A 23,365-nucleotide genomic window follows, 5' to 3' on the forward strand; every position below is an offset into this window, starting at 1 on the left:
TCAAGCTATATCTTAGGCTACACATGACACCCTTTAAAAATGGATCTTAACAAAAAGTATAGATCAGCAATTCATAGGTCTTTCTTTCCAAAGAAAGCCAAAGGCCTTGTCTGTGCCTTGGGCAACACTAATGGCATCTTCTTTCCCATCGTTTTACTGTAGTCTTTTGAGTTGAAAAACCATATGTGCACCCTAGGTAAGATTCTGAAAATGAATATTTTATATGCAAGATATTAACAGAAGACTTGCCAAGTGCCCAAACCATTGATTCAGTAAGTTGCCATAATTGTGAGTTAGCATTTAAGGGCACATGGTCACTAGCAATTCCAGCCTGAGCCACTTTTTAAATAAACTTATCTGTTCATAGAAGTGATTGGTTACAATTTTTTTCACTGGTCAAATAAAAAGTAATGCCAGTCGCCTTTGAAATAATACATGAGAAATGAATTAAATATTTGAAATTACACAGGAAATTTGATTAGCTATAAAATAATTTTAAAACTGCAAATATTGTTAATTTACTCAATAAAATAAATAATAAGAATAAACATGAGTATAGTTATAAGATGCTTGTTTTTGATGTTCCCCTCTCTGTGTCCATGTGTTCTCAAGGCAAGGGTGAAAAAAGAAACGCAGTTGAGAGCATTTTCAATAATCTGGGCAAGATGATGTTACCAGGGCGGTCACACTGGATCTGTAAGAAGTAGTGAGATTCTTGTGATATTTTGAAGGCATGTTTTATAGACTATGCTGATGTAGATATACAGTTTGAGAGAAAGAGAAGAGCCAACTGACTCCAACAGCTTTGACTGGAATAACAAAAAGCATAGAGTTGCAATTACCTGAAATGGCATGGCCTGCGGGTTAGTGATCCTTATAAGCAATTGCCAGTGAGGTAGTATTGATAGGAATCAGTCTACTACTCACAGTGCTCCACATTCACCCATGGTGGTTGGTGAAATAATTTTCAGTGTTATGTGGACAAGCATTTTTTATCCAATTAGCCGTAAATTTTTGGCAAGTAATATTGGTTTTCTATTTATAGGAGAAAACTGTTTTCACATTTCAGAGCAAAACAAAACAAAACAAAAAAAGAGAGGCTTGATTTAGCACACTATGTTACAGGAGTCCTAGTGGCATATGGATGAAGCAAAATTCCTAAAAGCAGTAAGTTGTTTACTGAAATTTAGAAATTGTTGGTGCACTGGAAAGATCTAGGCTCAAACTGTCCTTAGCAACTTGAGTTAGATAAGTAGGACTAGCAAACACTTGAAAAGTTTCTTCTAAAAATAAGGGTAATAATGTCTCTATTACAGGGTTGATTTAAGGCTTAAATGATACCTTGAAAATGCTCAGTACAGTACAGTACGGTGTTGGTTGTTAGTTTAAATAATGAATATTCTGATTTTGAATGAGAGCAACAATTCCCTTAGGCTACTGCAACAATCCAAAGATATGCATGCACACACACATATATATATATACACACACACACACGCAAAATATATATATAATGCTTGCCAGTTCATCTAAAGAAGAAATGGCTACTGACAATAGAGGAATATATATTATCTGAAAATGTATCACAATTTAAAAAACATCATACAGTGTTAAAAATTATAGTAAATAGTGTGTAAATACCAGTATTACATGTGAAATGTACATAAATTATAAAATCTCCATGAGTACTACCCAAGAAGACAGCTAAATTCTTACTTCTCAACAAAGTGTGCATGTAGATTAACATAGATAAAATAGTGGATTTTTCCTTTATATCTTTTTTGAAACTCACTTTAATCACTTTTACTTTTCATACAGAGAAAGCAATATCTTTTAACTTTCACAAATAGGCAATATCTGTAAATGTGTATGTCTTAACAAATATTAGCAAACTAGTAAAAACTGACTTACTATTATGTTATCAGTGCCAAATTATGGCCATGTATCTTCAAAACAGTTATAATTCATAATTACAATGATTATTCTGATCATTTCTAAACTTCTGACATTTTCTTTATCTGAAATGAGGAGCTACTTTCATACTAATTCATGTTGATTATATTTTAAAGCATTCTAGTTTCATATACTTTATGTGGTAACTGTCTACTTAACTAGAGTATTTAATTCCAAACTAATAACAATAAGCTTAAACAAATAGGTAAGTAAATGAACAGATAGATGAATAAGTCAGACTAACATGGAGGGTTTTACTGCAAAACTTTAAACATTTGTTCTTGTCCCATTATTACAAATTCACATATTCTATGTGTTTTTATAAGCCAGATACATGCAACTGAGAGATCATTAAAATGTGCATTCAATTATCATCGAATTTGTACATAACTTAAAGCATTTCATTTACTTTCCTTCTCTCTAGTGAAAAACTTTGGGACAGTTTGCGAGTTTTCTAGCATCATGTGTAATAGGTAGGTTTTTCTTTTCTTCCTTTGCTTTAGTAATGAAAAAAAGAAGATAAAGCTATTACACATAATTTCATATAATCTGTGAATTCCAGACCAATCTGTTTCATTGGGGGCTTCATTGAGCTGTTGATGCTTTTTGAATTCTCTTGGCAGCTGGCTTTGCCTGTCTTTTCCTGGCCAAACCAATCAATTTCATGCTGTGTTGATGAAACCTTTTAAGATGTCCTAAACTGAGAGCTCCTTAAAAGTAGTGACCACATCTTAATCATCATTTTATCCCAGTAGATCCAGTATAGTAACTGGCTCATACTAAGGGCTTAGTCAATTCTCAGGGAACAGAAAAAGCCAATTAATTGAGTGTGTTATTTATTGCCAAAGAAAACCTGGAGTTATCAATGGTTTTTTTTTTTTTCTTTTTTAGAACGCATTTACTGCTAAATGTTCCAAATGTTTATCAAAGATATTAACTACCAAGTATTGATCACTTAATAAGCAGCCAGCACCACACAAGGTACTTACATATGCTTTTTTTCTTGAGTTCACAATATCTCAATGTAGCTATAATCGTTACTTAACAGATGAGATGGTTAAGAAAAAGACTGTCCTGTTCAAATATTTTAGTAAAAAAGTCTTCCTTGTTTCATATCTGTTAGACTTCATATACTTTCTAGAATTTTATTCTTTCTAGCTCTTTATATTCTTAATTTATACATGTACATGTATACACACGCACATGAATATAAAAATACAAACACATACACATATGAATAGTTGTAAAACCTAGTTCTTTATCTAGCAGTTTTATATTAGCATTTTAATAAGGACATCTAACTTACGTCTGCAATAATAAGAATTTGTAAAAGCAGCTTAGAATGGAAACATACCTCAGAGAAGACGGATGGGATTTTTTTTCAAACATTTCAGATATAAAAATGTCAAATTAAACTAAAGTCTTTTACTATATCAGTTGAAATCAAGAGAAAAGTATGCTATGTTCTTAGCCTAGTTGTTTTATTTTAACTGGGATTTAATGCAACAGTAGGCAATGTATCCCAGATATCAACTTTGAAAAACCTTTTGAAATCATTTCAACAGAAGAGAAATAAAACAAGCTTTACTAAGTGACATAGAAATAGAGAATGTTATTTTTTGATATGTTGAAAATCTGCGTAAATATCCATAACAGGTACTTCATTTTAGAGGATATATACCCAATTGCCCTCGTTCGATGGACAAAGACAAACTTTGCCCACAAAATATATTCAAATAGCATGATAAAGTAAACAAATAAAAGTAAAGATGCAACGATTTTCTTTCTTTAAAATATTTGTGGTATGCACAATTAATTTTGGGGTCATCTGACATTCTCATCTTGGAATTACAGTAAATCTATTAAAATAAACTTGTAGAAAAAGCCAACAACTAACCTTCTAGTGATTAAAAATTAAAAAGTGAGCATTTCCTAAGTGGTTGTAAAATCTTTTTCTCCTGTCACAACCTGGGCCTTGGTAAAGTGTATTATTCTAACTCTCTATCCAGAATGATTATTAGAACATTTATTGTCACCTGGTTTATTCCCATATCACCGTCTATTTTCTTTAATCTTTGCCAATATCCTTTGCTTGGTTGTCGGTTTTGTTTTTTTTTTTTTTTGACGGTTTCTCGCTCTTTCACCAGGCTGGAGTGCAGTGGCGCAGTCTCGGCCCACTGTAACCTCCACCTCCCGGGTTCAAGTTATTCTCCTGCCTCAGTCTTTCGAGTAGCTGGGATTACAGATGCACAATCAGCGACCACACCCAGCTAATGTTTGTATTTTCAGTAGTGACAGGGTTTCACCATGTTTACCATGATGGTTTCGATCTCCTGACCACCTGATCCGCCCGCCTCGGCCTCTCAAAGTGTTGATTGTACTTTTATTAGTCTTAACAATTTCTTATTTTATGTGTGCCTTTGGTTCTTGTTCTAGCCCAACTGAGACATATAGGCCAACATGTATAACTTTCAATCAGTCATTTCCATTACATCCTATGGAGGGCACCTCAGTGATGGCACAAAATCAATGGATATACCTACATTGTATATACACATGTGTGTATGTGCAACGAACAATGCAGGAATGACTTATTATATTGAGGGTTGTCATACATTACAGATATGAATTACAATTTTGAAAAAACTTGGACTCTAAGCCAATCACACCAAAAGAATGTATCAGAATTTTAATCTTACATATCTTAATATTTATTCATATTTTTAATTAAAGAAAAGAGTTTCTATTTTCCCAAGACACAGGAAAATCTGCATGATTATTTTGGAGACAGGGCACAACTTATTCAAGCACTTTCCCAGTCACAAATGTTCTCTCATTTTATGTAATTCTCACAACAATCTATGTTTAGGACATATTGTAGCAGTAATCTAAAAGGATACAAAGATGCTAGTAAGTTTAGTCCAGTAGCTCCCTTAAATTCATTTCTAAACAAAATTGGGAATGAATGCATAAATATACCAAATTTAAAAATACAAAAAATAGTCACTTCGTTATTAAGTGACAGTACCTGAATTTACAACAGGGCTTTTGCTACTGTCCTATTCCACTTTGTTTTTCTTTTTTTCTTTTTCTTTTTTTTTTTCCTTTGAGGCGGAGTCTCGCTCTGTTGCCCAGGCTGGAGTACAGTGACGTGATCTCTGCTCACTGCAAGCTCCACCTCCCGGGTTCACACCATTCTCCTGCCTCGGCCTCCCGAGTAGCTGGGACTACAGGTGCCTGCCACCTTGCACAGCTAATTTTTTGTATTTTTAGTAGAGATGGGGTTTCACCATGTTAGCCAGGATGGTCTTGATCTCCTGACCTCGTGATCCTCCCACCTCAGCCTCCCAAAGTGCTGGGATTACAGGCGTGAGCCACCATGCCCTGCCCACTTTGTTTTTCAAATACCTTTTTTTTCCAAGGCATATTTGCTTCATTATAAATAAACAGTGGATTACTTTTTCATAAGTACATGATACAATGTGCATTAACTTAGTTTCCTAGAATATATAACTGGAAGGAAACTTAGAAATGGTCTAGTCCGAATGTTAAATTTCACAGAAAGATAAAGGGATAGCTCTGACCTACTCTGAGGCCCAATCAGAGAGGGATCATAGATGAATATTTACTTCTTTTGACACCCATTCCAGACCTCTCCCTACTCAGGCACATGGCCTTGCCTTTAAAGCTATTTCTTGGGAAAAACTTGTGACCAGAGACAGATTTTTTTTTTTCTGGTAGTTTGTTATAATTATTTTTTTTCCAATTGAAATGAAAATGTAAAGGAGTAAGAGGTTATTTCTGGATGATGAATTGTCAAGATAAGTGCTTTTAAATTAGCATTGATTAATAGTAAATACCATCATGTGAAATTTTGATTTCAAAGAAGAAATCACACCACCTGTGTACCAGGCATTCCAGATTTTACTATAATATAATAACCATCTTTATATATTTCTTTCTTTAGTCTTACTTAGATTTTGCGCAAAGCCTCTCGTTTGCAACCCATAGGAAGAAGAATATATAGAGAGGGGCTCTGGAGTTGTGTGGTCATGGACAAGTCACTTATTCACTTATAGCCATATAAAATTGTTGTAGGATTGAATAAGATAATTACATAAAGGACTTGAGTGCAGTGCTAATCATGTCAAGAGGAGTTAGGTCAGTAATTAATAATAATAACAATAATAATAATAAAGGAGCAGAAAATATGAACTTCTCACCTTTTTGGCCTTTGCATTCCTTTACTTGGTACGAATGATATCGAATGTCAGGGCCCCTGCTTATGGGGGTGCCACACCTCATAGTCACAGTCTTTGTAATTTGGATACTTATTGCAATGATTTCCTGACCGATAGCTATAAAGTCACTTAAGAAAGGGATGTATGTTTGTTTTTCTATCTGAACACTGGTACTATAGTGATAGGATTATAAAGTCAGAATACTGGGCTACATAATGGTTATTAACACTGAGCTAATACTTTGGGAGATACTGAAATATAATTAAGAATTTATTATGAAAGAGTTTTGCCAGTGGTAGTAATACATCTGCTTTTGGAAACAACACTTTTTTTTTCTTTCTAAATACTTGCATTTATTAAATTTCTCATTTACTCACATGCAACGCTAGTATATCCTAAGGGCTCTATTTCAGTTAACTTTAGGGAGGTAGAACACGTTTAAAGTATAAAATATGATTTTATTGTGATATGAGACTAAAAATGTTCTCCTTGGAAAATAAGGATGAGAAAACTTTCTGTGAATTAAATATTTTTTGCTCTTGGGGGAATATAGTTAACATACAACAAGTTAGCATCAAAAGGCTAATTCTTTCTTAATTTCCATGTGCTTTAGTTAACACTATATTTACTCCTCTAACTGGTTATTAATATTCTTTTTCCAGTGAGAACTCTTGAATGAAAGGTGTAATCAAACCCTTCCAGGTACATGTCTTCTCCATTAATTCGAGTCATATATAACATCAGAATGAAGACGGGATGAAAATTCAGTTTAGATTCATGAAGCTCTCCAACTGCCTTCCTTAGCTCATGTTCCATTTTGTTATGGCCTCTAAGCTCATATGAGGGTTTTGAATAACTGTCAGGACAGTATATGGTTTTTGTTTTTGTACAGCTTATTGCTCACTCTACAGATATGTACTGTGCCTCCATACCAGGGTGTGATGACTGAAAGTCATCATTAATGTGTTAAATGACATGGAAGGCTTCGGCCACACTATGACACGTCACTGCAGAGTGATATTCCCAGATGCACAGGTATCTGCCTCGATTTCAAAACAGGAAGAAGCTAAATTGATGTACTGTGAAATCATAATGTGTATATATATATATATATATATATATATATATATAAAACCACTTATAATCTCAGGGCCAAATTCAGACCTCATTTGTTTGTTGAAATAAACAAAATGTTTAGACTTCAATTTTTAGGTTTCATTAATCATACAATGAAACAAAGAGAAGGATGCATCATAGAACATTACTAAAGTCGTATGATGTTCACTATTTTGTTAGGTGATTTTCATTATGTTTAAAGTTTCTGATTCACTACATTGGTGCTGAAAAATGTCAACCTTCGTGTTCTGAAAGAATTCATGTAGATCCTTCTGGTGTTCTGGTGTTTAATTCATTTCCAAGGAGTATAATTACACGGCAACATACAGTTCTATAGGGACTATACCATAGGTGGCCATAGTTTAATGGCAGATTCAGTTAAGCACTTATTCTACCTTTATTTTAAAATGTTTGCTTCTGCAGAAATGCTGAAGCCTGACTGATGTCTTTAACATGAGTTATTTCTTTGTCATATCTACATACACTAAGTCCCAAAAGAAAAATAACGTGGCTAGAGGAAACATATTCCGGAATGAAACCTACAGAAAACTTAGAAATATTTACTTTATCAAATGCAAAATAAATGCAGTGGATTCTTTCTTTCTTTCCTTCTTCTCCTCTCCTCTCCCCTTCCCCTTCCCCTTCCCCTTCCCCTTCCCCTTCCCCTTCTCTTTTGAGACAGACTCTCGCTCTCTTGCCCAGGCTGGAGTACAATGGCGCGATATCAGCTCACTACAACCTACGCCTCCTGGGTTCAAGCAATTCTCCCACCTCAGTCTCCCGAGGAGCTGGAATTACAGGCACCTGGCATCATGCCTGGCTAATTTTTGTAGAGACAGGGTTTCAGCATGTTGACCAGGCTGGTCTTGAATCCCTGACCTCAAGTGATCTGCCTGCCTCGGCCTCCCAAAGTGCTGGAATTACAGACATGAGCCACCGCACCTGGTCTAGCGTGGATTCTAAATTTAGTCAAAGGGCTCTAATATTTTAGGGTTCATTTTTTAAAGTATGTATTTTTTATTTAACATTTATTAAATATATCTACTTTCTTTAACCAATGGATACTATTGCTTTATTCTGTGAAATAAAAGGCCATAAAACCATGACTGAGAAAACCTCTAAACGTTTTTGATAGTAAGTGAGTGCACAGGTGGTCTTAAAGGTCAAAACTAATTAATTGATTAACATTATACTAGACAACGTTTTGAATTGTAGTCCCAGAATGCCAAAAAATAAATTAAAAATAAAAATAATTATTGGATTTCTAGTTTAATCCCTTCATGTGATGGATGGCAATTTTCAGCCAGAAGAAAGGAAAGGGTTTATCTAAGAGGATAAGAAGCAGGTTGTCTTTGATCATCAAATTAAGTAGATAATAGAGGTCATTCTGTCTAAAGCAGAGGATAGGAATTCCTTCATTATATCTAACAGTTTCAAAGATTTTTTCCTTTACACAAATTAGTGCACCTTCAATTGAAAATCTACATAAAATGAAGTCATGCTCTCTTTAAAATAATCATAATTTGCTGATAATTTTTGAATGGAATGGCAACTCTGAAATTCCCTGTGTCATATCCAGCACCTGGGAAGTCCTGTCAATAAGTGTTGGTCTTCTTCCTTCTCCATTCTTTTTTTTTTTTTGCATCTGCCTTGAATTTACAGAAAATTATTTACTTATTGTTATGGGTGGGAACTATATTATATCAGTATATGCTACTATATTATTATAAATAGGAACTGGAGGTAAACAGAACATCAATTTGTTTTTGCCACTGGGATATGAGGAAAACAATGAACAGAAGTTGACTAATAGCTTCAGATGAGATTATAGTACAGAACAATGCTAATGTCTTGATTTTAACAAGTATATTGAGACTATGTAAAAGCATTATTGTTGTTAAGAAATTGTCACTGAAGTGTTCAGGAGGAAAGGGGCATAATATCTGCAAGTGGTTCAGAAATAAGTAACATTTACATAGAGAGAGAGATGGGAGTGGGAATTATAAAGCACTTAGAATAAATTATTAATCTAGGAGAAATCTGTGTTAAGGTATATAAGCATAATGTACACTATTGTGATATTTTCACACATGTGAACAAATCCAATTTTATGATAGAAATTGTATATACACATGCTGAATTCCAATAGGGTAAACTGGAAAAGGAAGGAAATGTCAATTTAATCAGAAGTTTGCTGTCTTGATGAAATGTTGAAAAAGCTTCTCAGGATCCAAGTAGTAAAATAAGAGTAGAGGTGGACCTCAAAACCCCAAGGCCACATAAATTCTCTATTAGTGTTCCTTATTCTAGTCTGAGATCATTATATGCTATAGGATAGTGGAAAAGGGCAGATTCTATAACGGCAGTTAAGAATGAACAGATATACATATTCCACTAGTGGAATGATTGTTTTGTCCAGGAGAAAAAAGATTAATATACTCATTCGATGAAAGAAAACAAAAGGTAGCAATTTATGTCATGTTATAACTTTGAAGATTTTTGTTTTGTAATCTGCAATTCTTTCTTTACTTGTTTGACTTATGGACTCACAGATAAAATCTTTATATGGAGGCCTACCTTCTTATCTCACTGACATACTTTGTGAAAGTATTGAGAGCTGAGAACTAATATCCGAATTTACAACATAATCTTCTACAATTTAGAAGGTGCCTTATCATTTGATCATCACAAGGCTTTTACAGTGTAATCAAGAGAAAAATCAACAAACTCGATCTCACAAACTAAATTAAAAAGGACACATTCATGCTTCCGCTTTGTATCTACGTCAAGTATAGAGAGTCTGGGAGGATTTTAAACACCGTGGTATCATATCTGTCACAGCCATACCCTTCCAGTGGTGGGGAGCTCATTTTTCAAGGCTACAAGTCCATTAACCTTCACAAGAACAAAAATAAAGCAAAACAAAGAAACACTCCTTTTAGAAAAGGCATTGCTTCTAATCATGCTTATATATCTTACTCTGGAGATACGAAGATAGAACAAAGACCTGTACCTCCCCAGGCGCAGAAAACGATACAGACATCCTGAAATAAATATATAAAATGCCTGGTGGTGCACATTATAAACACATTTGTGATTTTTTTTTAAAGGGAAAGAGACTAGGGTAAGTAACTTATATCGCCCTTACTGAATCTGTCATAAACAGTGATTTGTAACTGGGAGGGCCAAAGTATCAACCTCATTTATTTTTTAATGTCTTGGCCTGGTCTTGGTTGCCAATTTACCTAGATTCATTCACTGCATATATTTGGAACTATTAGTTTCCTGATAAATGCATTGTCAGAAAGCCAGGGGGAATGATAAGATAGGAAATAAGGAGCTCTTGCTTGTTTTTATACAATTCTGTTTGACTTAAGAGATAATTATAACACAGATTGATGCTATGATTTTAAACAGGGTAGTAAATCAGCTTGAAATATAGGGCTCCAGAAAGCCATTTGCCACATGATTACAGTTTGTTAAGAATTCCTGTGTTGGCTGAAGATGAGAAGCCATAATCATGCAATATATAGCAACAGTATTGCAGTACTCATTTTTTCCCCATAGAAGATACTTAAATAAACCTACGTTACAAACTTTTAAATATCATTAGTTACAAAGTATAAATATCATTAACTGAAGCAAAGCAAAGCATATGCTGGTTGGTCTGGGATCTAGCTTCAAATGGGAGAAATTACAGATTCAGTGAGCAAGATTAAAGTAGTGATTCAGGGCACTTCATTTAAAATTCATGCATTTTCCACAAATTAAGTTTACTTATCATCATGAGGAATATAAAAATATAAGATTTTCATCAATATATGAGACCTGAAGCAAAGTGAAAATGAAAGAGAAATTCAGAATCAGAAAGATACATATTTGAACATGGATGGACTCTGCCATGGCTTGTGTTTAAAATATCTATCCACTGTCATGGGGAAGACAGCGGCCCCTCAAGAAAGATGGGTGCTAGTCAAAGGCTCTGGATACCCCTCTTACACAAGGATTTATCCCTTTGGTTGCTGAATGATGGGGATAATGGAGATGGACCTGACATACTGAGCTTAGGGGGCTACTCAGTGTATTTGAGAAATTAACCAGTAGAGATGCATTTCTATAATAACCTGCAGGAATAGATACAACTACATTTAACCAGTAGGTAAACAGATGAAAATGTTAACAACCAGCAGAGTCATACTGATGCATACTTGCTTTTGTAGATGACACTTATTGTGTGTCTTTGCTAGTTGAACTAAACTTTCTGAGTAAGCCAAGTGATGGAGATGGAATGTGCTGAGTTTTTTTGGCTCATTATTTGGCTACTAGAAGACCTAGGTGATAAGATAATTTAGTCATTTCTGGTTTCCTTTTGCCTAGAGCATCCAGGACACATTCTTTTTTTTTTTTTTTTTTTTTTTTTTTTTTTTTTTTTTGAGACGGAGTCTCGCTGTGTCTCCCAGGCTGGAGTGCAGTGGCGTGATCTCGGCTCACTGCAAGCTCCGCCTCCCGGGTTCACGCCATTCTCCCGCCTCAGCCTCCCAAGTAGCTGAGACTACAGGCGCCGCCACCACGCCCGGCTAGTTTTTTGTATTTTTTAGTAGAGACGGGGTTTCTCCGTGTTAGCCAGGATAGTCTCGATCTCCTGACCTCGTGATCCACCCGCCTCGGCCTCCCAAAGTGCTGGGATTACAGGCTTGAGCCACCGCGCCCGGCCGACACATTCTTATATTCTCAGAGCAAAGGGTGATTCCCACCAGGGACCACCAGGGACCATAATGTGAGCCAAAGGAAGAGCAGAAGCCGAGTTTATACTCTATCTTGACAACCAGCTCAGAGGTGACCCCACCTGGGAGAGGACTGGAGAATCTGTAGTTCTCTGGAGAATCAGAGTGGCATCTTGTCTGTCTCTTCCCTCTCGCTTTGGCTCCAATGTTTGTTTTTTTGTGTGTAAAAATAAAACAATATCTCTGAATTGAGCATCTTGGAATGTATACCTAATGATGACACTTTGTAGCAATAATTAAGCACAACAAATACCTATCAGTTTAACTTTGTATAAGACATTTTTATTACAAAAGAAAATTGTTTATTATTCATTTATCAGTTGTCGATATTGAAAAATGATTGTTATATCTCAAAGGGGCATTATTTCTATGTAACATATAATCTATCTATATCTTCGAGAGATTCACAATTAAAATCCCACAAGTAAAATCCTTAAGTAATGTACATAGAGAATTTAAAGTCTGATTAAAAAGAAATGATTTACTAACAGTAAAAAAAGGGAGAGAGAGACAAATCATGGATGTAAGATAAAGAAAGATGAGGTGTTTGTACACTTGTTTAATTTTTCCATTTCATATTAAGGAGTCTTTGCCTACAACCTTCAAATGTAGGATTTTTTGTTTAATTGGGAAAAGATTGTCAGTGGAAAATATAGTTGATGAAATCACCTATCAATTCATTTCAGAAAATTATTTAAATTAATGATTCTAATTGTTCTGTAACAAGAGCTCTTTTTATAGTGCTTTTTTCTAAATTTAACATTTTGATTTTTTTAACGTAAAGCTGTATGTATTAAATAAAATCGGTTATTTTCTTATTATTAACTAAGCAGAGATTTATAACTATCAGTTATAACACATAGAGCTTCTTAGAAGTATAAAATAACAAAATAATTATATCTAAAATATCTAATTTTAACTAAGCTGAAGATATTTATAATTTTTCATATCCTGCATAACTTTTTTTAAGCTAAGATTCATTGTCTAAGTTCTCTGAAATACAAAAATGTTTCCCCTAAGGAGCCTCCCTACTACTATCTGAGAGCCTCAAACATTTAAGGATTTCAAATTGTGAAACAATGGGTATAAACCAGTTTAAAAATCACCTAACAAATATGGTTTATTCTCACTTGAAGAATTAAATTATTTAATGTGCCATAACTGTTTAAATGTGTTAGAAGGCAAAATCTTGGGGCTCTATCAAATCTTTTTTTCTTTCCACCCAGTTTTCCACTCTCTGTCAAAACCATTACTCGGACATGATATGATAGGAGTAAGAAACATCCAGTATTTACTCACCAGCCTGATTAGTTGTGATGCTGACCGCAGCAAACTGTCTCAGTGGGGAGCTCAGCTCTGACACCCCATTAATGGCATCAATCTCAAAGGTGTAGTTAGTATGTGCCAGGAGGTCTGTCACTGTCACCGTGGTGTTGGTGAGTCCAAACTGTCGAGGGAGGAAGCGGACATTTGGGCTGCATGGCTCACACTGTTTTATATTCCACCCACATTTTTTACATATGATGTTGAAGGTAACATCTTTCCGGCCTCCCGTGTCCAGGGGCCAACTCCAGTCCAGGATGACTGAGGTCTCGTTTATATTAGAGATAACATTTCTTGGTGAAGATGGAGGTCCTGCAAAGTAGTTCAACAAAGATTAATGAGCCTCAATTCTGTTTTCTACTACAAGGGAAATAGATAATTTACAATGGAACTGAAAGAGGTAAATAACTATCCTTTCTTTATTATCAACTTTCAGTTCATCCTTAGAGGATCCATGAGATTATAGACACATGGATTCAAGAACACTGTGTTCCCCAAGCTGTGAATAGGGAAGTTTTGACTCAAGGGTAAGGATACATTCACAAAGTCTAACAAAATAACTCACCACTATGTTCAAAACCCTTGTGAATAGTTACAAAAACTTTAGTATTAGTTTTATAAATCTTAGTCTTTTTCCCTATGACCTATGACCAACATACAGCAAGAGGGAATAGAAATGTAAAAACATAAATCCCTGTCTATAACCTCCCCTATCCTGTCATATGTAATGCAGGATCTAAACAAGACACAGAAAATGTTCTCTCTTTCTGGGGGTTGTGTTGCAGGAAGTGCTTTAAAATATAATTCATTTTGTATGATAAATGTTGCATTTGTGGTGAGCCAAGCATGGAGAGTGAAGCAGAGAAAGCTTTCAATTTGCACACGGGCAACAGAAGGAAATGGGCCAAATGCTTTAAAACAAAAACAAACAGCACAGTAACAAGAAGAAAACGAAACAAACAAAACAAACATGGAGGCATGGGTTGCAGCAAAACTACTCACGGGTACAAGCCATGGATGGAGGGTCTTTGTCTGCCCGGAAGTAATTATTCTCACACCTGCAGTTCATTGAACCATCTTCCTGAGTAGAACTGTGAGGTGGGCACTTAGCACACTTCATATTACCATCCAACGCCTTGTAGAAACCTGGTCGGCAAGCTACAAACAAAACGACTCTCTTTTAAAAGTCTGTGATAATTTTTTTTGAAAATATGTAAAACAGATTTAAGTAAGTTCGAATATGAATTTATTATAAATAAATATCAAGTTTTTTCCTCCAAGAATTTACAGAAACAAATGATAGGGCCTACTGTAGTTTTTCTGCATATATGATTGAATTTGCACCAAATGTTAAGGAAAAAAACACACACACACACAAGATTTAGATTATTTTGGCACTAGTGTATGATGAAATTTCCAGCTTATGTTTTCACAGTTTTACTTGGCATTGGACTATTTGTGGAGAAAATAAAGCAAAACCATGTCACCATGCAGTAATTCCCTTTTTAAAACATGATGCAATGCGTATACTATCTGCACTGCAGTAAGCAGTATACTAACATTGACTTGTTTTCTAATTGCTCTGTGGGTACAATTTTGTCCCACAAAGTGTAAGCAACTACAAGAAGAGATCGTGGCTTCTTGTATATTTTTAAGATTCTTGATAAATAACTTTCATGAGCTACAATATTTTTTTCTGGTTTGACAGTATTTTTCCTTACCTCTTATGGCAATGGCCTAAAATAAAAATTTAAATGTATTCCTTTGTCTATATCTGAAATACAGAGGGATATACAGTTCCTATTTAAACTAATACACTTATGAACTCTTACTAGATGAGAGCTCTTTTAATAACTGTGTTATCTTTTTAATTTCTGGCCACATCTCTGCATAAAATGATTTTTGTAAGCCTATTGAACTGGTTATCGAGCACTGATTTCAGCTTATAATTTAGTGTTCAGCATCTATTTACTGTTTTACAGAGATATGCCTAATCTGCCTCTACTATATTATTTTCATTTTGTCTGACAGAAAATTCAAAATGCTGCATTATTTCTTTGATTCATTTTCATAATTACATTGAGAACTAAAATCATAGTGAAAATTCCAACAAGAAGTCTCTAATCATTCATTTGAGAAGGAATTTGGGATCTAAATTTTAGATCCAAGATCATCCTTGGAAGTCAATATCTTCTAAAACTTCTAAAGCTCAATTTCGGTGCCACATTTGGACTTGATGATTTATAGAACTTATAGAGACTTGAAGATTTACAGAATTATATATAGAATAGGCCCTACAGATGGTCATTACATTCTCGAATTTTCTTACACTAAGTTCATATTGTGAAGAGGAGATTATTTGCATTAAAGTAAAACCCGTGTGGACAAATCAATATTTATAATCACTAAATACGTTTCTGAAAAGAAACACAACATATCCATTGTAGAATATCTTCTTACTGAAAGTTTCTTAAAATAAGACAAAGGAAATACCCTGCCAAAATAAACTACTGAAATAACTTAAAATGATAGCAATCATTAATCTAGTCTTACAGTTTTCTAGTTCCTACTAAGAGTGGCTGATCTAGGACCAATTTCCAATATATTGAACAACTTTTGGTGTCACATTGAGATCCATTCCATGTAGCCATATAGTCAATTCTACTGCCCTAATGATTATAATTTTTCTTTTTCTTTCTTTTTTTTTTTTTTTTTTTTTTGAGACAGAGTCTCACTCTGTCATCCAGGCTTAGTGCAGTGGCACAATCTCGGCTCACTGCAATCTCCGCCTTCCAGGTTCAAGCTATTCTCCTGCCTTAGCCTCCCGAGTAGCTGGGATTACAGGCATGTGCCACCATGCCTGGCTAATTTTTGTATTTTAGTAGAGACAGAGTTTCCATATTGGTCAGGCTGGTCTCGAACTCCTGACCTCGTGATTCACCTGCCTCAGCCTCCCAAAGTCCTGGGATTACAGGTGTGAGCCACCACACCTGGCCAGGATTATAATTTTTTAAATATTGTCCTTAAGCACTGGTTACAAACTTCCACTCATATCTCATATCATATTGCCTCAGGGGGAAATGATATAAATGATATGCAATGCATATACTATCTGCACTGCAGATATTTGTAAACAAACTATGCACTTAAATTCTGTTTTCTATTTAGCTCATCATTGAATGCCATTAAACTTCTAAGAGGGCATTGCTGAGTCTTTAAAGGATTAAACTGCTGTGCTCTGAAGTACTTTGTTATTTTGTTTGCTTGTAAGTTTATCCGTGTGTTTTGTGTGTGTGTGTGTGACTTTTATGGTTTTTACAACATTTGGCATACAGGTATTCGGTAAACACTCAGTCACTTTTTGTTACTATTATAGATGGCTATACTATATGATAGTTGAAAAGACAGTCACATAATCACTTCCTAGGTACTGCACAAATTATCAGGATTACTGATAGTATCTTGAAGGTAGCTACAGTTAATAAACCTACAAGTTAAGAATGCCTCTCAAACTAGTCACCAGACTTTATCCAATTATGACTAGATAATAACCCTGAGATAATAACAGTAAAAGATAGGTAGGCACACATACATACAGCTTAATCAATATTTGTCAAACATCTATTCTTGTTTGGGCTGTTTGATACCCCAAAAGGCAAAAATGTCCCTAATTCTGCCCATACCCAAAGGGCCTTGCAATAGAAAGTGGGCAGCAGGCATTTAATACAAATCATGCTGAGCAATCACTCCATTGTGATTGGTGGTTGGAAGAGACTCCACAGAAGGAGCGCCATTTGAGAAAGATCATACATAGATACTAGAAATGGCCAGTATGAAGCATAATTCAATATACAAATAAATCAACATGAAAAGACAGACTATTATACAGCATTATATGAAAAGTAGTGTTGGTACTCAATATCCAAACTCTGCTTTCTTCTTGCCAGCAGAATCTTGATTTTGCTCAGAGTTGAAGCCATCCAAATCCTTTCTTCCTTAGACCAGTGCAGCTAGGGATGAATGGCCAACGTCATAGCCAAAAAGGTGGGCAAAGAAATGTACACAGAAGTCTGATTAAAATATTTGTGATACCTTTGTGTTTTCTAACAAGATGGTACAAATGCAACTGAAGCCAAGTTCTTCCAGCCTTCATCATGGACATTACGGCTGGAATTGCAGCAGCTTACATGTGATCATGAGTGAAAGGCCAAGAAAATCAGCATGATGTGTTTTCTGTACTTGATCCAGGAACCACTAATCTCAAGATTTCTTATAATATCAGAAAGATAATACCCTGTTTGTTTAAGTCACTGTGGCCTAGGTTTCTCTTACTTGTAGCAGACGACATCCCTGAGTGACATAGATAAATAGAAAATTCAGTTGAGATGTACGAATTATATAGAATAATAGCCCAATGAAACTAAAAACTCCTCAGAAATCACATTGACCAGTATGTGTGTTTTACATCTGAGGTCACTGAAGTCCAGAAAGTTAAGTGACACAGAGTTTAGGGACAGACATTGCATCATCTGACACCTGATAACTAGCTGATAGGCTTTAACCACAAATGTATAGTCATTTAATGCCAACTATGTGCACGAGTAAAATGCTAGATTCTATAATAACATTTTAACTTTTGTAGATGTCTTACTTCTTCTGTAGGACTTTTATATATACCATCTCAATTAAATCACAGTTCTATTGAAATTATCAGTGTAGGTATCAGTCTGTGTGTTTTATAGACTGTACAATTGAAGCACCAATGGAAAGGACAGCATGCCCAAGATAACAAAGAAATTCAATGGTATAGTTTGAACAGGGAAGGTATTTTTCTTTTAATTTCATAAAAACCAATCATTGAAAGCAAATTACCTCCTTAAAACACCAATTATTTTTCTACCAATTCTAAACTGTTGATTTGAGATTGAAAAATAGTCATTTAAATTTTTATTTAATTAAAAAATGCAAGAGTTTGTCATCTATTCCAAGTGAGAAAACATCTCAGAAAGGCTAATGCTCTCTTGTACATGTCTTTCTCTACGATTTAGGCTTTTTTTTTTTTTTTTGAGCCAGGGTCTTCTCTTCTCACCCGACTGTCCAGGTTGGAGTACAGAGGCATGATAACAGCTCGCTACAGCCTCCACCTCCTGGGCTTAAGCAATCCTCCTACCTCAGCCTCCCAAGTAGCTGGGACAACAGGTGCATGCTACCATGCTTGGCTAATTTTTAAAACTTTTTGTAGAGATGAGGTCTCACTATATTAGCCAGGCTAGTATTGAACTCCCGGCCTTAAGTGTTTCTCCCCCTTCAGCTTCCCAAAATGCTGCGATTACAGGCTTGGGCCACTGCACCCAGCCTTTCTCTATTTTGCTATCTCTTTGATGTCTAACATTGGTATGGGAAGATGAGTAAGTGTCCTTTTAGTTGGAAAGGCAGCAGGGATTTTTCAATTTCATGAATAGGACAACATGACATGCTGTATTTGGGAGGCATATAAGTAAATTTTCCATTTTCTGTTCAAGTAGTATCTCAATTCTCCACCAAAACTGTGCAACGAATTTGAGAATATGACTGGAGAATGCATAAAATTATTATTTTATAAAGAAACAATCTCTATAAATGTATGTTTCTATAACAAGCCCATTTTTAAATTTATCTCATCAATAAGTAATCTCTCTCCCTTGCTATAAATCAACTTGTGCTCATTACCTGTCTGTCATGCCTTCTTTATGCTTCAAAAAATCCTCCTGACAGTATTAGAGACTTTAAGGAGCATCCATATTTGTGTGTGTGTGTGTGTGTGTTATCTTTGCTTATAGTAGCAAAGGCAACGATTGTATATTGAAAACATCTCCTTTCCTTCCTTGAGTGTAAAACTAGTGAGTAACAATCTACATATTTCTCTCATTTAAGCATTTTTATAGGCTGAATGAGGCTGCACATATAAGAGAATAAAAGTAGGAAATAAAAAGTAGATATATTAATGTGCTTTCTTTCCTTTTGTTAATGAAAATAAGTCCCAGTCAACTTACAGAGAATACCAAAGAAAATGGAGATTAGACAAGAAGGGTGGACAAAAGATTTATACAGAGACAAATTTTAAAATCAAAAGCCCCAGCTATATAATCAAGGTTGTCTGTAGTGGAGACCAGCTATTAAATCAATACTTAACTAAGGCAGATACACACATATCAAAAAGCTGCTGCCAAAATGACACAATTCTGATTTACGTCTTCCCTCAGGTAATCCAATAGTAAATGTTCTTGTCAGTCAAACACTGGGAAAAATTATTCATACATCTTAACCCCAGGATAGCAAAACCAAAGAGTGATTGAATAGTTTAAAAATCTTTCAAGTGGAAGCACCTTGTCACCTTTTTATGGGGTCCCAGACATGCTTTCTCCCATTTTGTAAGAAGATTTTTAAACTAGTTAATTGTGGCAGGAACTCTTATCTTTAATATTATACTGATATATTCAAGTAAGATGATCCATGAATCTAAGTTAATAACAATTAAAATGGAAGGCAGCACCTTCTGAAGCCTCACTAGACATCATCACGGATTTGCTACGAATTGTCTTTGTTTACATAATGTTCCAATGCATTCCTTCACTTTTATCAAATATGTATCGATTTCCTAAAATGATCTAGACACTTGCTGTGATGTAAGTGATTGTGTTTCCCTAAAATATATACGTTGAATTCCAATGACCAATACGTTGGTTTTAGGAGGTGGGATCTTGGAGAGGTTTAGAGCACGAAGGCAGAGTCCTCATGAATGAGATTTGTGCCCTTATAAAAGAGGTCCCAGAGAGCTGCCTTGTCCCTTCTATCATCTGAGGACATAGCTAGCAGGTACCATCTATGAACCCGGAAATGAGTCTTCACCAGACACTGAATATGCTGGCCCCTTGATCTTGGACGTCCCAGACTTCCGAACTGGGAGAAAGAAATTTCCATTGTTTATAAATCAACCAGCTTATGGCATTTTGATATAGCAGCCCAAAGAAATGAAAATTACCATTTATTGTGTCCAGTCTTACAGCAATAAAAGTCAAAATCCCAGCTTTTAAAAAGGAGATCAGTTTCATATCACGGTTATTTTATAAATGGATCTTCTCACTTGAGAACTGGAGTTGCAAGATACATTTTTATATGTCATTTATATGTTATCTTCACTGAGAAATTTTCTGCAGTTTCTTCTTTTTATCCCAATACTTCAAGTTGTCTTCAGCGTGTTAGAGGAAAAGCACTGGACTAGGAAGCAGGAAGCGCATGTTTTGATCTAACTTTTCCTACTAAATAGGTGTTGGCTTAGATTTACTGATCAGGTATCTTCAAACTTTGATGAGGTATTTGAGACAGTGACTTCCTCTTCTATAAATAACTCTAAGGTTCTACTCTAAGTAATTATGTATTCCCAGATTAGACCCTGAGCCACACAGAGACGGGAGTTATTTTCTATTCTGTTTGTACACCCTATATCTAGCACACCGTCCAGCACCTAGCAGTGGATGAGATGAATTTTTAAAGTGAGTGAATAATTTGCAACCAGTTGTCTTATCAGGAGGTTAATTTCCTCATTTAAAAAATGACAGACGTTGACTAAGTTGTCTCTAAAGACTCTTCTTAGCTTAGACACTTTAAAATGTTAATCCTCTGTACGCCCAAATTTGTAGGATTAGTAACACTTTCTAAGTGGAGATAAAAGAACAAATTATCTTCTTGTTCATCACTGCTTTAAGGATTAAAATTAGCCATTTAAATTATAAAATGCCATATGGCAACAGGACAAGGAAATGAAATCTTTCCTGGCTTAGAACAAATATACTTGAAAAAGAAATGACGGAATTTGCAGTGCTTTCCTCTACTAGAGTACTGTATATTCAAAGGGCACATTGATTTTATAGTCAAATGGACTGAATGATACATTGACTGCCAAACAAATAATTCCTTGTTATACTTTCATCATAACCAATAACTTAATAAAACTATATGTTATGATAGTCATCCCTTTTTCACATTTTACATTATGCAGAATATTTAGAAGTTTGGAAATTTTATGGAATGAATACATATACAAATCAATTTGATAACATCAATCAAAATTAATTATTTCTAATTTTAAAAATATAAGAGAATATATTTTCTCTTTTAATGACAAGAAAAATTAACACAGTATTAAAAAGACGACTGCAAAGAGAGCACATGTTCCTTCTGTTAGTCTGCAGTGAGGTGTTTGTTTTCTTTTTTTCTTTTTGAGACGGAGTCTTGCTCTGCTCTGTAACTCAGGCTGCAGTTTAGTGGTGCTATCTTGGCTCACTGCAACCTCTGCCTCCTTGGTTCAAGCAGTTCTCCTATCTCAGCCTCCCAGGTAGCTGGGACTACAGTCGCATGCCACCACACTGACTAATTTTTGTATTTTTAGTAAAGATGGGGTTTCACCATACTGGTCAGGCTGGTCTCAAACTCCTGACCTTAGGTGATCTGCCCGCCACAACCTCCCAAACTGCGGGGATTATAGGCGTGAGCCACCCTGCCCAGTCTGCAGTTAGGTTTTATTTGCCCTTATCTTGCTAATCTAGTCTTCAGCTCTTCAAGTCTAAGTGCCGAGTTAGTGACGGTATGCTTGTGCATTATTGAGCAAACGCCAAAACTTATTTTAAAAAACACCCAGAATGGGCCACAGTGAAACAAATTAGATGAGACCTTTGCCAAATGTTAATTTTCTATTGAGAAATACTAAAAATATGAGTAAGATAATAGAAGGAAGCCAAAATAATACCAATTTGTAGTGGCTGAATTAGAAATATTTTGGGAACCTGCTGATTTCATGTTTATGAAAGGGAAACAATCAAACAGGAACTAAACACTGTGGGCCATATGGGGGTAAAATAGCAAACGGCCAGCTCTGAAAAATAATATGGAAAAAAGTATGAAACAGGGAGTATTATGAGCACTACCTATACAATGAATAATCATTATGGAAGAGCTTCCAGATAGAATCTTGGCCTCATTCCCAAAGCACATAACACATTTTTGTCACAGTTGTAATTGATGACTTTGAACTATGCTGATACAGGGAATGGGTAAAGTTACCATAGTGAAAGGGAAACAAATGCACTTAGTAAACCATGGTGGCTACTGTTGAAAGAAAGAAGGCAGCCTTTCAATTGCAAAGTGAATTTTGTCTCCAGTTGACTAATGTGGTTGACTTTTAGAAGAAACATGGTCCTAATTAAGGGTTAAAAGGCTCATTTCAATTTGAATTAACTTTAAATTAAAAAATAAAGCTGTTGGTAAATAGGTCTCTTTTAGTATTCAGACATTAGCTCCCTACACACAGGACTATGTTAGCAATTCCCAGCCATAAACACAAACTAATGACTAGAACCAGCACTGACTAAACAGATGATTTCCTGGCCTTGCAATTCCAGGCCTGACAGGGCTATTTGCCTGTACAAGGTCAAAGCAACTGTTTATTCCCAAAATGAGCTGTACTCCACAATGTTACAGGAACTCTATTCTTCGCCATCTGAATAGAGGTACAATGCTTTGAGGCAAGGCCCAGGCATTTCAATACACTGGAAGTGGCTATGTTCAGTCATTAAACTCTGCCTGCAATGTGCAGCATTTACAAAGTGATCAAGTGTTTCCTTCTTCTGTTCCTTCCACTGTTCAATAAAAAAGGCCTAAGGCAAAATGCCACCACACCATTAAACACAACAAAATCAATCACAATCTAGTATGGCTCAAAGATAGCTTAGTAACAAGGCTTCATTGTGTTTGTTGTTGTTCCATCAGATTTAGCAAGACAGGTGCCAGTAACACTAAAATATGTCCAATGTACATTCGCCACAAAAAGAATGTTAACAGCTTCTGGTCCTGAGGATGGTCGTGTTTTGCCAGCTTTTTGGCTGTCCACTTTCAAAGAACTGTATGTCCTGA

At 35.4% G+C, this 23,365-nt stretch overlaps 1 protein-coding gene across 5 annotated transcripts in view; it reads right to left on the bottom strand.

Moving 5' to 3' along the window:
• The window catches only part of EPHA3 (EPH receptor A3), a 359,434-nt gene that overhangs the window by 111,893 nt on the left and 224,176 nt on the right, over positions 1-23,365 (bottom strand). For all 5 annotated transcript variants that reach the window (XM_005548387.5, XM_065539289.2, XM_005548386.4 and 2 more), the window contains 2 exons: positions 14,420-14,575; positions 13,394-13,729 (listed from right to left, as the gene is read on the bottom strand). In XM_005548387.5, coding sequence (XP_005548444.3) covers positions 13,394-13,729; positions 14,420-14,575 — 492 coding nt within the window. The remainder of the gene's footprint in view (positions 1-13,393; positions 13,730-14,419; positions 14,576-23,365) is intronic.

This window comes from Macaca fascicularis, chromosome 2 (genome assembly GCF_037993035.2).
Source record: "Macaca fascicularis isolate 582-1 chromosome 2, T2T-MFA8v1.1".
Lineage (NCBI taxonomy): Eukaryota > Metazoa > Chordata > Mammalia > Primates > Cercopithecidae > Macaca > Macaca fascicularis.